Source organism: Salmo salar, unplaced genomic scaffold (genome assembly GCF_965601325.2).
Source record: "Salmo salar unplaced genomic scaffold, fSalSal1 ptg000721l, whole genome shotgun sequence".
In the NCBI taxonomy this organism is placed as follows: Eukaryota; Metazoa; Chordata; class Actinopteri; order Salmoniformes; family Salmonidae; genus Salmo; species Salmo salar.
The window spans coordinates 22,501-35,000 of record NW_027675475.1 but is presented as its reverse complement, the minus strand read 5'-3'; the positions used below and the strand labels follow the sequence as shown (position 1 = coordinate 35,000).

At 52.9% G+C, this 12,500-nt stretch overlaps 1 protein-coding gene across 1 annotated transcript in view; it reads left to right on the top strand.

The window, feature by feature from the left end:
- The window catches only part of LOC106594146 (DNA topoisomerase 3-alpha), a 58,371-nt gene that overhangs the window by 25,348 nt on the left and 20,523 nt on the right, over nucleotides 1-12,500 (top strand). Inside the window, exons 12-14 of the mRNA XM_082972498.1 lie at nucleotides 4,705-4,890; nucleotides 5,587-5,716; nucleotides 6,893-7,006. Coding sequence (XP_082828624.1) covers nucleotides 4,705-4,890; nucleotides 5,587-5,716; nucleotides 6,893-7,006 — 430 coding nt within the window. The remainder of the gene's footprint in view (nucleotides 1-4,704; nucleotides 4,891-5,586; nucleotides 5,717-6,892; nucleotides 7,007-12,500) is intronic.

Sequence of the window (12,500 nt, the reverse complement as noted above, 5' to 3'; positions counted from 1 at the left end):
ATATACACCAACACACTACAGGTATATATATATATATATATACACCAACACACTACAGGTATATATATATACACCAACACACTACAGGTATAAAATATATATACACCAACACACTACAGGTATATATATATATACACCAACACACTACAGGTATATATATACACCAACACACTACAGGTATATATATACACCAACACACTACAGGTATATATATACACCAACACACTACAGGTATATATATATATACACACTACAGGTGTATATATATACACCAACACACTACAGGTATATATATATATATACACCAACACACTACAGGTATATATATATATATATACACCAACACACTACAGGTATATATATACACCAACACACTACAGGTATATATATATACACCAACACACTACAGGTATATATATATACACCAACACACTACAGGTATATATATATACACCAACACACTACAGGTATATATATATACACCAACACACTACAGGTATATATATATACACCAACACACTACAGGTATATATATACACCAACACACTACAGGTATATATATACACCAACACACTACAGGTATATATATATATACACACTACAGGTATATATATATACACCAACACACTACAGGTATATATATATACACCAACACACTACAGGTATATATATACACCAACACATTACAGGTATATATATACACCAACACACTACAGGTATATCTATATACACCAACACACTACAGGTATATATATACACCAACACACTACAGGTATATATATACACCAACACACTACAGGTATATATATACACCAACACACTGCAGGTATATATATATATACACCAACACACTACAGGTATATATATACACCAACACACTACAGGTATATATATATATATACACCAACACACTACAGGTATATATATATATACACCAACACACTACAGGTATATATATATATACTCCAACAGACTACAGGTATATATATAGAGCTAGAGATTTTCCTGTGATGTCAAGCAATGTGGCACTGAGTTTGAAGTCCAACTTAGTGTATGTAAACTTCTGACCCACTGGAATCCTGGCTAGATCGGTTAGTGTTACTGAGTGGACTATCCTGGCTAGATCGGTTAGTGTTACTGAGTGGACTATCCTGGCTAGATCGGTTAGTGTTACTGAGTGGACTATCCTGGCTAGATCGGTTAGTGTTACTGAGTGGACTATCCTGGCTAGATCGGTTAGTGTTACTGAGTGGACTATCCTGGCTAGATCGGTTAGTGTTACTGAGTGGACTATCCCGGCTAGATCGGTTAGTGTTACTGAGTGGACTATCCTGGCTAGATCGGTTAGTGTTACTGAGTGGACTATCCTGGCTAGATCTGTTAGTGTCGCTGAGTGGACTATCCTGGCTAGATCGGTTAGTGTTACTGAGTGGACTATCCTGGCTAGATCGGTTAGTGTTACTGAGTGGACTATCCTGGCTAGATCGGTTAGTGTTACTGAGTGGACTATCCTGGCTAGATCGGTAAGTGTTACTGAGTGGACTATCCTGGCTAGATCGGTTAGTGTTACTGAGTGGACTATCCTGGCTAGATCGGTTAGTGTTACTGAGTGGACTATCCTGGCTAGATCGGTTAGTGTTACTGAGTGGACTATCCTGGCTAGATCGGTTAGTGTTACTGAGTGGACTATCCTGGCTAGATCGGTTAGTGTTACTGAGTGGACTATCCTGGCTAGATCGGTTAGTGTTACTGAGTGGACTATCCTGGCTAGATCGGTTAGTGTTACTGAGTGGACTATCCTGGCTAGATCGGTTAGTGTTACTGAGTGGACTATCCTGGCTAGATCGGTTAGTGTTACTGAGTGGACTATCCTGGCTAGATCGGTTAGTGTTACTGAGTGGACTATCCTGGCTAGATCGGTTAGTGTTACTGAGTGGACTATCCTGGCTAGATCGGTTAGTGTTACTGAGTGGACTATCCCGGCTAGATCGGTTAGTGTTACTGAGTGGACTATCCCGGCTAGATCGGTTAGTGTTACTGAGTGGACTATCCCGGCTAGATCGGTTAGTGTTACTGAGTGGACTATCCTGGCTAGATCGGTTAGTGTTACTGAGTGGACAATCCTGGCTAGATCGGTTAGTGTTACTGAGTGGACTATCCTGGCTAGATCGGTTAGTGTTACTGAGTGGACTATCCTGGCTAGATCGGTTAGTGTTACTGAGTGGACTATCCTGGCTAGATCGGTTAGTGTTACTGAGTGGACTATCCTGGCTAGATCGGTTAGTGTTACTGAGTGGACTATCCTGGCTAGATCGGTTAGTGTTACTGAGTGGACTATCCTGGCTAGATCGGTTAGTGTTACTGAGTGGACTATCCTGGCTAGATCGGTTAGTGTTACTGAGTGGACTATCCTGGCTAGATCGGTTAGTGTTACTGAGTGGACTATCCTGGCTAGATCGGTTAGTGTTACTGAGTGGACTATCCTGGCTAGATCGGTTAGTGTTACTGAGTGGACTATCCTGGCTAGATCGGTTAGTGTTACTGAGTGGACTATCCTGGCTAGATCGGTTAGTGTTACTGAGTGGACTATCCTGGCTAGATCGGTTAGTGTTACTGAGTGGACTATCCTGGCTAGATCGGTTAGTGTTACTGAGTGGACTATCCTGGCTAGATCTGTTAGTGTTACTGAGTGGACTATCCTGGCTAGATCGGTTAGTGTTACTGAGTGGACTATCCTGGCTAGATCGGTTAGTGTTACTGAGTGGACTATCCTGGCTAGATCGGTTAGTGTTACTGAGTGGACTATCCCGGCTAGATCGGTTAGTGTTACTGAGTGGACTATCCCGGCTAGATCGGTTAGTGTTACTGAGTGGACTATCCCGGCTAGATCGGTTAGTGTTACTGAGTGGACTATCCCGGCTAGATCGGTTAGTGTTACTGAGTGGACTATCCCGGCTAGATCGGTTAGTGTTACTGAGTGGACTATCCCGGCTAGATCGGTTAGTGTTACTGAGTGGACTATCCCGGCTAGATCGGTTAGTGTTACTGAGTGGACTATCCCGGCTAGATCGGTTAGTGTTACTGAGTGGACAATCCTGGCTAGATCGGTTAGTGTTACTGAGTGGACTATCCTGGCTAGATCGGTTAGTGTTACTGAGTGGACTATCCTGGCTAGATCGGTTAGTGTTACTGAGTGGACTATCCTGGCTAGATCGGTTAGTGTTACTGAGTGGACTATCCTGGCTAGATCGGTTAGTGTTACTGAGTGGACTATCCTGGCTAGATCGGTTAGTGTTACTGAGTGGACTATCCTGGCTAGATCGGTTAGTGTTACTGAGTGGACTATCCTGGCTAGATCGGTTAGTGTTACTGAGTGGACTATCCTGGCTAGATCGGTTAGTGTTACTGAGTGGACTATCCTGGCTAGATCGGTTAGTGTTACTGAGTGGACTATCCTGGCTAGATCGGTTAGTGTTACTGAGTGGACTATCCTGGCTAGATCGGTTAGTGTTACTGAGTGGACTATCCTGGCTAGATCTGTTAGTGTTACTGAGTGGACTATCCTGGCTAGATCGGTTAGTGTTACTGAGTGGACTATCCTGGCTAGATCGGTTAGTGTTACTGAGTGGACTATCCTGGCTAGATCGGTTAGTGTTACTGAGTGGACTATCCTGGCTAGATCGGTTAGTGTTACTGAGTGGACTATCCTGGCTAGATCGGTTAGTGTTACTGAGTGGACTATCCTGGCTAGATCGGTTAGTGTTACTGAGTGGACTATCCCGGCTAGATCGGTTAGTGTTACTGAGTGGACTATCCCGGCTAGATCGGTTAGTGTTACTGAGTGGACTATCCTGGCTAGATCGGTTAGTGTTGCTGAGTGGACTATCCTGGCTAGATCGGTTAGTGTCGCTGAGTGGACTATCCTGGCTAGATCGGTAAGTGTTACTGAGTGGACTATCCTGGCTAGATCGGTTAGTGTTACTGAGTGGACTATCCCGGCTAGATCGGTTAGTGTTACTGAGTGGACTATCCTGGCTAGATCGGTTAGTGTTACTGAGTGGACTATCCCGGCTAGATCGGTTAGTGTTACTGAGTGGACTATCCCGGCTAGATCGGTTAGTGTTACTGAGTGGACTATCCTGGCTAGATCGGTTAGTGTTACTGAGTGGACTATCCTGGCTAGATCGGTTAGTGTCACTGAGTGGACTATCCTGGCTAGATCGGTTAGTGTTACTGAGTGGACTATCCTGGCTAGATCGGTTAGTGTTACTGAGTGGACTATCCTGGCTAGATCGGTTAGTGTTACTGAGTGGACTATCCTGGCTAGATCTGTTAGTGTCGCTGAGTGGACTATCCCGGCTAGATCGGTTAGTGTTACTGAGTGGACTATCCCGGCTAGATCGGTTAGTGTTACTGAGTGGACTATCCTGGCTAGATCGGTTAGTGTTACTGAGTGGACTATCCCGGCTAGATCGGTAAGTGTTACTGATTGGACTATCCCGGCTAGATCGGTTAGTGTTACTGAGTGGACTATCCTGGCTAGATCGGTTAGTGTTACTGAGTGGACTATCCTGGCTAGATCTGTTAGTGTCGCTGAGTGGACTATCCCGGCAAGATCTGTTAGTGTTACTGAGTGTACTATCCTGGCTAGATCTGTAAAACAGTGCTATGTTGCTTGATCTGAAATGTGTTTACTGTCTCCAGGGCAACGAGCAGCGTGTGTATGAGTTCATCGTGCGTCACTTCCTGGCGTGCGTATCCCTTGATGCTGTGGGGCAGGAAACGGTGGTTGAGGTGGAAATCGCTCACGAGAGGTTCTCCGCTAACGGCCTCATGATCATCAGGAGGAACTACCTGGACGTGTACCCCTACGACCGCTGGAGCACTAAGGTGGGGGGGTCATTTACCACGAGGGTCCCGCTGTGAACCCCTGGGGGACTCCACATCATGTTGAATATATGAGGGTCCCGTTGTGATCCCCTGGGGGACTCCACATCATGTTGAATATATGAGGGTCCCGCTGTGAACCCCTGGGGGACTCCACATCATGTTGAATATATGAGGGTCCCGTTGTGATCCCCTGGGGGACTCCACATCATGTTGAATATATGAGGGTCCCGTTGTGATCCCCTGGGGGACTCCACATCATGTTGAATATATGAGGGTCCCGTTGTGATCCCCTGGGGGACTCCACATCATGTTGAATATATGAGGGTCCCGCTGTGATCCCCTGGGGGACTCCACATCATGTTGAATATATGAGGGTCCCGCTGTGATCCCCTGGGGGACTCCACATCATGTTGAATATATGAGGGTCCCGTTGTGATCCCCTGGGGGACTCCACATCATGTTGAATATATGAGGGTCCCGCTGTGATCCCCTGGGGGACTCCACATCATGTTGAATATATGAGGGTCCCGCTGTGAACCCCTGGGGGACTCCACATAATGTTTGTTTGTTAATCTGATTGTGTGTGTGTGTGTGTGTGTGTGTGTGTGTGTGTGTGTGTGTGTGTGTGTGTGTGTGTGTGTGTGTGTGTGTGTGTGTGTGTGTGTGTGTGTGTGTGTGTGTGTGTGTGTGTTGCAGGTGATCCCAGTGTATGAACAGGGAAGCCAGTTTCAGCCATCAGCCATAGAGATGTTGGATGGACAGACCTCTCCTCCTCAACTCCTCACAGAGGCAGACCTCATATCACTGATGGAGAAACACGGAATCGGTATACACACACACACACACACACACACACACACACACACACACACACACACACACACACACACACACACACACAGCTGACTATCAGGGGAACTGTTAGCGGTTAACTGCAGTGTGTTAGTGGGTAACTGCAGTGTGTTAGTGGGTAACTGCAGTGTGTTAGTGGGTAACTGCAGTGTGTTAGTGGGTAACTGCAGTGTGTTAGTGGGTAACTGCAGTGTGTTAGTGGGTAACTGCAGTCTGTTAGTGGGTAACTGCAGTGTGTTAGTGGGTAACTGCAGTGTGTTAGTGGGTAACTGCAGTGTGTTGTGGGTAACTGCAGTGTGTTAGTGGGTAACTGCAGTGTGTTAGTGGGTAACTGCAGTGTGTTAGTGGGTAACTGCAGTGTGTTAGTGGGTAACTGCAGTGTGTTAGTGGGTAACTGCAGTGTGTTAGTGGGTAACTGCAGTGTCTTGCGGGTAACTGCAGTGTGTTGCGGGTAACTGCAGTGTGTTGCGGGTAACTGCAGTGTGTTGCGGGTAACTGCAGTGTGTTAGTGGGTAACTGCAGTGTGTTAGTGGGTAACTGCAGTGTGTTAGTGGGTAACTGCAGTGTGTTGTGGGTAACTGCAGTGTGTTGTGGGTAACTGCAGTGTGTTAGTGGGTAACTGCAGTGTGTTAGTGGGTAACTGCAGTGTGTTAGTGGGTAACTGCAGTGTGTTAGTGGGTAACTGCAGTGTGTTAGTGGGTAACTGCAGTGTGTTAATGGGTAACTGCAGTGTGTTAATGGGTAACTGCAGTGTGTTGTGGGTAACTGCAGTGTGTTGTGGGTAACTGCAGTGTGTTAGTGGGTAACTGCAGTGTGTTAGCGGGTAACTGCAGTGTGTTAGCGGGTAACTGCAGTGTGTTAGTGGGTAACTGCAGTGTGTTGTGGGTAACTGCAGTGTGTTGTGGGTAACTGCAATGTGTTAGTGGGTAACTGCAGCGTGTTGTGGGTAACTGCAGTGTGTTGTGGGTAACTGCAGTGTGTTGTGGGTAAATGCAGTGTGTTGTGGGTAAATGCAGTGTGTTGTGGGTAAATGCAGTGTGTTGTGGGTAACTGCAGTGTGTTGTGGGTAACTGCAGTGTGTTAGTAGGTAACTGCAGTGTGTTGTGGGTAACTGCAGTGTGTTGTGGGTAACTGCAGTGTGTTTTAACAGGTACGGATGCTACCCACGCAGATCACATTGAGACCATAAAGAGCCGTATGTACGTCGGACTAACAGCTGATCAGAGGTTTCTACCAGGAGAACTGGGGATGGGACTGGTGGAGGGTGAGTACTGGGGGGACTGGTGGAGGGTAGGTACTGGGGGGACTGGGACTGGTGGAGGGTGAGTACTGGGGGGACTGGTGGAGGGTAGGTACTGGGGGGAAGGGACTGGTGGAGGGTAGGTACTGGGGGGACTGGTGGAGGGTACTGGGGGACGGGACTGGTGGAGGGTAGGTACTGGGGGGAAGGGACTGGTGGAGGGTAGGTACTGGGGGGAAGGGACTGGTGGAGGGTAGGTACTGGGGGAAGGGACTGGTGGAGGGTAGGTACTGGGGGGAAGGGACTGGTGGAGGGTAGGTACTGGGGGGAAGGGACTGGTGGAGGGTAGGTACTGGGGGGACTGGTGGAGGGTAGGTACTGGGGAAGGGACTGGTGGAGGGTAGGTACTGGGGGGAAGGGACTGGTGGAGGGTAGGTACTGGGGGATGGGACTGGTGGAGGGTAGGTACTGGGGGGAAGGGACTGGTGGAGGGTAGGTACTGGGGGGACTGGTGGAGGGTAGGTACTGGGGGGACTGGTGGAGGGTAGGTACTGGGGGGAAGGGACTGGTGGAGGGTAGGTACTGGGGGAAGGGACTGGTGGAGGGTAGGTACTGGGGGGACTGGTGGAGGGTAGGTACTGGGGGGACTGGTGGAGGGTAGGTACTGGGGGGACTGGTGGAGGGTAGGTACTGGGGGAAGGGACTGGTGGAGGGTAGGTACTGGGGGGAAGGGACTGGTGGAGGGTAGGTACTGGGGGGAAGGGACTGGTGGAGGGTAGGTACTGGGGGGACTGGTGGAGGGTAGGTACTGGGGGGATGGGACTGGTGGAGGGTAGGTACTGGGGGGAATGGACTGGTGGAGGGTAGGTACTGGGGGAAGGGACTGGTGGAGGGTAGGTACTGGGGGGATGGGACTGGTGGAGGGTAGGTACTGGGGGGAAGGGACTGGTGGAGGGTAGGTACTGGGGGGAAGGGACTGGTGGAGGCTAGGTACTGGGGGATGGGACTGGTGGAGGGTAGGTACTGGGGGGAAGGGACTGGTGGAGGGTAGGTACTGGGGGGAAGGGACTGGTGGAGGGTAGGTACTGGGGGAAGGGACTGGTGGAGGGTAGGTACTGGGGGGAAGGGACTGGTGGAGGGTAGGTACTGGGGGGAAGGGACTGGTGGAGGGTAGGTACTGGGGGGAAGGGACTGGTGGAGGGTAGGTACTGGGGGGAAGGGACTGGTGGAGGGTAGGTACTGGGGGAAGGGACTGGTGGAGGGTAGGTACTGGGGGGACTGGTGGAGGGTAGGTACTGGGGGGAAGGGACTGGTGGAGGGTAGGTACTGGGGGGACTGGTGGAGGGTAGGTACTGGGGGGACTGGTGGAGGTTAGGTACTGGGGGGACTGGTGGAGGGTAGGTACTGGGGGACGGGACTGGTGGAGGGTAGGTACTGGGGGGAAGGGACTGGTGGAGGGTAGGTGCTGGGGGACGGGACTGGTGGAGGGTAGGTACTGGGGGGACTGGTGGAGGGTAGGTACTGGGGGGACTGGTGGAGGGTAGGTACTGGGGGAAGGGACTGGTGGAGGGTAGGTACTGGGGGGAAGGGGGGTGGAGGGTAGGTACTGGGGGGAAGGGACTGGTGGAGGGTAGGTACTGGGGGGATGGGACTGGTGGAGGGTAGGTACTGGGGGGACTGGTGGAGGGTAGGTACTGGGGGGAAGGGACTGGTGGAGGGTGAGTACTGGGGGGAAGGGACTGGTGGAGGGTAGGTACTGGGGGGAAGGGACTGGTGGAGGGTAGGTACTGGGGGGACTGGTGGAGGGTAAGTACTGGGGGGATGGGACTGGTGGAGGGTAGGTACTGGGGGAAGGGACTGGTGGAGGGTAGGTACTGGGGGGACTGGTGGAGGGTAGGTACTGGGGGGAAGGGACTGGTGGAGGGTAGGTACTGGGGGGACTGGTGGAGGGTAGGTACTGGGGGGAAGGGACTGGTGGAGGGTAGGTACTGGGGGGAAGGGACTGGTGGAGGGTAGGTACTGGGGGAAGGGACTGGTGGAGGGTAGGTACTGGGGGGAAGGGACTGGTGGAGGGTAGGTACTGGGGGGAAGGGACTGGTGGAGGGTAGGTACTGGGGGGACTGGTGGAGGGTAGGTACTGGGGGAAGGGACTGGTGGAGGGTAGGTACTGGGGGGATGGGACTGGTGGAGGGTAGGTACTGGGGGGACTGGTGGAGGGTAGGTACTGGGGGGAAGGGACTGGTGGAGGGTAGGTACTGGGGGGAAGGGACTGGTGGAGGGTAGGTACTGGGGGGAAGGGACTGGTGGAGGGTAGGTACTGGGGGGATGGGACTGGTGGAGGGTAGGTACTGGGGGGAAGGGACTGGTGGAGGGTAGGTACTGGGGGGAAGGGACTGGTGGAGGGTAGGTACTGGGGGGAAGGGACTGGTGGAGGGTAGGTACTGGGGGGACTGGTGGAGGGTAGGTACTGGGGGGAAGGGACTGGTGGAGGGTACTGGGGGGAAGGGACTGGTGGAGGGTAGGTACTGGGGGAAGGGACTGGTGGAGGGTAGGTACTGGGGGGAAGGGACTGGTGGAGGGTATGTACTGGGGGGAAGGGACTGGTGGAGGGTAGGTACTGGGGGGACTGGTGGAGGGTAGGTACTGGGGGGGAAGGGACTGGTGGAGGGTAGGTACTGGGGGGAAGGGACTGGTGGAGGGTAGGTACTGGGGGGAAGGGACTGGTGGAGGGTAGGTACTGGGGGGAAGGGACTGGTGGAGGGTAGGTACTGGGGGGATGGGACTGGTGGAGGGTAGGTACTGGGGGGACTGGGGGAGGGTAGGTACTGGGGGGACTGGATGGAGGGTAAGTACTGGGGGACTGGTGGAGGGTAGGTACTGGGGGGATGGGACTGGTGGAGGGTACTGGGGGGAAGGGACTGGTGGAGGGTAGGTACTGGGGGGACTGGTGGAGGGTAGGTACTGGGGGGATTGGTGGAGGGTAGGTACTGGGGGGAAGGGACTGGTGGAGGGTAGGTACTGGGGGGATGGGACTGGTGGAGGGTAAGTACTGGGGGGGGCTGGTGGAGGGTAGGTACTGGGGGGATGGGACTGGTGGAGGGTAGGTACTGGGGGGACTGGTGGAGGGTAGGTACTGGGGATGGGACTGGTGGAGGGTAGTTACTGGGGGGACTGGTGGAGGGTAGGTACTGGGGGGACTGGGGGAGGGTAGGTACTGGGGGGAAGGGACTGGTGGAGGGTAGGTACTGGGGGGATGGGACTGGTGGAGGGTAGGTACTGGGGGGACTGGTGGAGGGTACGTACTGGGGGGATGGGACTGGTGGAGGGTAGGTACTGGGGGAAGGGACTGGTGGAGGGTAGGTACTGGGGGAAGGGACTGGTGGAGGGTAGGTACTGGGGGGAAGGGACTGGTGGAGGGTAGGTACTGGGGGGAAGGGACTGGTGGAGGGTAGGTACTGGGGGGAAGGGACTGGTGGAGGGTAGGTACTGGGGGGACTGGTGGAGGGTAGGTACTGGGGGAAGGGACTGGTGGAGGGTAGGTACTGGGGGGAAGGGACTGGTGGAGGGTAGGTACTGGGGGGAAGGGACTGGTGGAGGCTAGGTACTGGGGGATGGGACTGGTGGAGGGTAGGTACTGGGGGGAAGGGACTGGTGGAGGGTAGGTACTGGGGGGAAGGGACTGGTGGAGGGTAGGTACTGGGGGGAAGGGACTGGTGGAGGGTAGGTACTGGGGGGATGGGACTGGTGGAGGGTAGGTACTGGGGGAAGGGACTGGTGGAGGGTACTGGGGGGAAGGGACTGGTGGAGGGTAGGTACTGGGGGATGGGACTGGTGGAGGGTAGGTACTGGGGGGACTGGTGGAGGGTAGGTACTGGGGGATGGGACTGGTGGAGGGTAGGTACTGGGGGGACTGGTGGAGGGTAGGTCCTGGGGGGAAGGGACTGGTGGAGGGTAGGTACTGGGGGGACTGGTGGAGGGTAGGTACTGGGGGATGGGACTGGTGGAGGGTAGGTACTGGGGGGACTGGTGGAGGGTAGGTACTGGGGGGAAGGGACTGGTGGAGGGTAGGTACTGGGGGGAAGGGACTGGTGGAGGGTAGGTACTGGGGGGACTGGTGGAGGGTAGGTACTGGGGGGAAGGGACTGGTGGAGGGTAGGTACTGGGGGGAAGGGACTGGTGGAGGGTAGGTACTGGGGGAAGGGACTGGTGGAGGGTAGGTACTGGGGGGAAGGGACTGGTGGAGGGTAGGTACTGGGGGAAGGGACTGGTGGAGGGTAGGTACTGGGGGGAAGGGACTGGTGGAGGGTAGGTACTGGGGGAAGGGACTGGTGGAGGGTAGGTTCTGGGGGAAGGGACTGGTGGAGGGTAGGTACTGGGGGAAGGGACTGGTGGAGGGTAGGTACTGGGGGGATGGGACTGGTGGAGGGTAGGTACTGGGAGAAGGGACTGGTGGAGGGTAGGTACTGGGGGCAGGGACTGGTGGAGGGTAAGTACTGGGAGAAGGGACTGGTGGAGGGTAAGTACTGGGAGAAGGGACTGGTGGAGGGTAGGTACTGGGGGGAAGGGACTGGTGGAGGGTACTGGGGGGAAGGGACTGGTGGAGGCTAGGTACTGGGGGGACTGGTGGAGGGTACGTACGGCGGAAGGGGGGTGGGTAGGTACTGGGGGGAAGGGGGGTGGAGGGTAGGTACCGGGCCTTCTGAAAGTATTCACACCCCTGGACTTTTTCCACATTTTATGTTAAAAAATTGTATTAAAATGTATTTTGATTGGCTCTGGATCAGAGAGTCTGCTAAATGACTCACTACTGCTAAATGACTCCCTACTGTAGTGGCTCTGGATCAGAGAGTCTGCTAAATGACTCCCTACTGTAGTGGCTCTGAATCAGAGAGTCTGCTAAATGACTCCCTACTGTAGTGGCTCTGGATCAGAGAGTCTGCTAAATGACTCACTACTGCTAAATGACTCCCTACTGTAGTGGCTCTGGATCAGAGAGTCTGCTAAATGACTCCCTACTGTAGTGGCTCTGGATCAGAGAGTCTGCTAAATGACTCACTACTGCTAAATGACTCCCTACTGTAGTGGCTCTGGATCAGAGAGTCTACTAAATGACTCCCTACTGTAGTGGCTCTGGATCAGAGAGTCTGCTAAATGACTCACTACTGTAGTGGCTCTGGATCAGAGAGTCTGCTAAATGACTCCCTACTGCTAAATGACTCCCTACTGCTACATGACTCCCTACTGCTAAATGACTCCCTACTGCTAAATGACTCCCTACTGCTAAATGACTCCCTACTGCTAAATGACTCCCTACTGCTAAATGACTCCCTACTGTTGTGGCTCTGGATAAGAGAGTTTGCTAAATGACTCCCTACTGCTAAATGACTCCCTACTGCTAAATGACTCCCTACTGCTAAATGACTCCCTACTGCTAAATGACTCCCTACTGCTAAATGACTCCCTACTGCTAAATGACTCCCTTCTGTTAAATGACTCACTACTGTAGAGGCTCTGGATC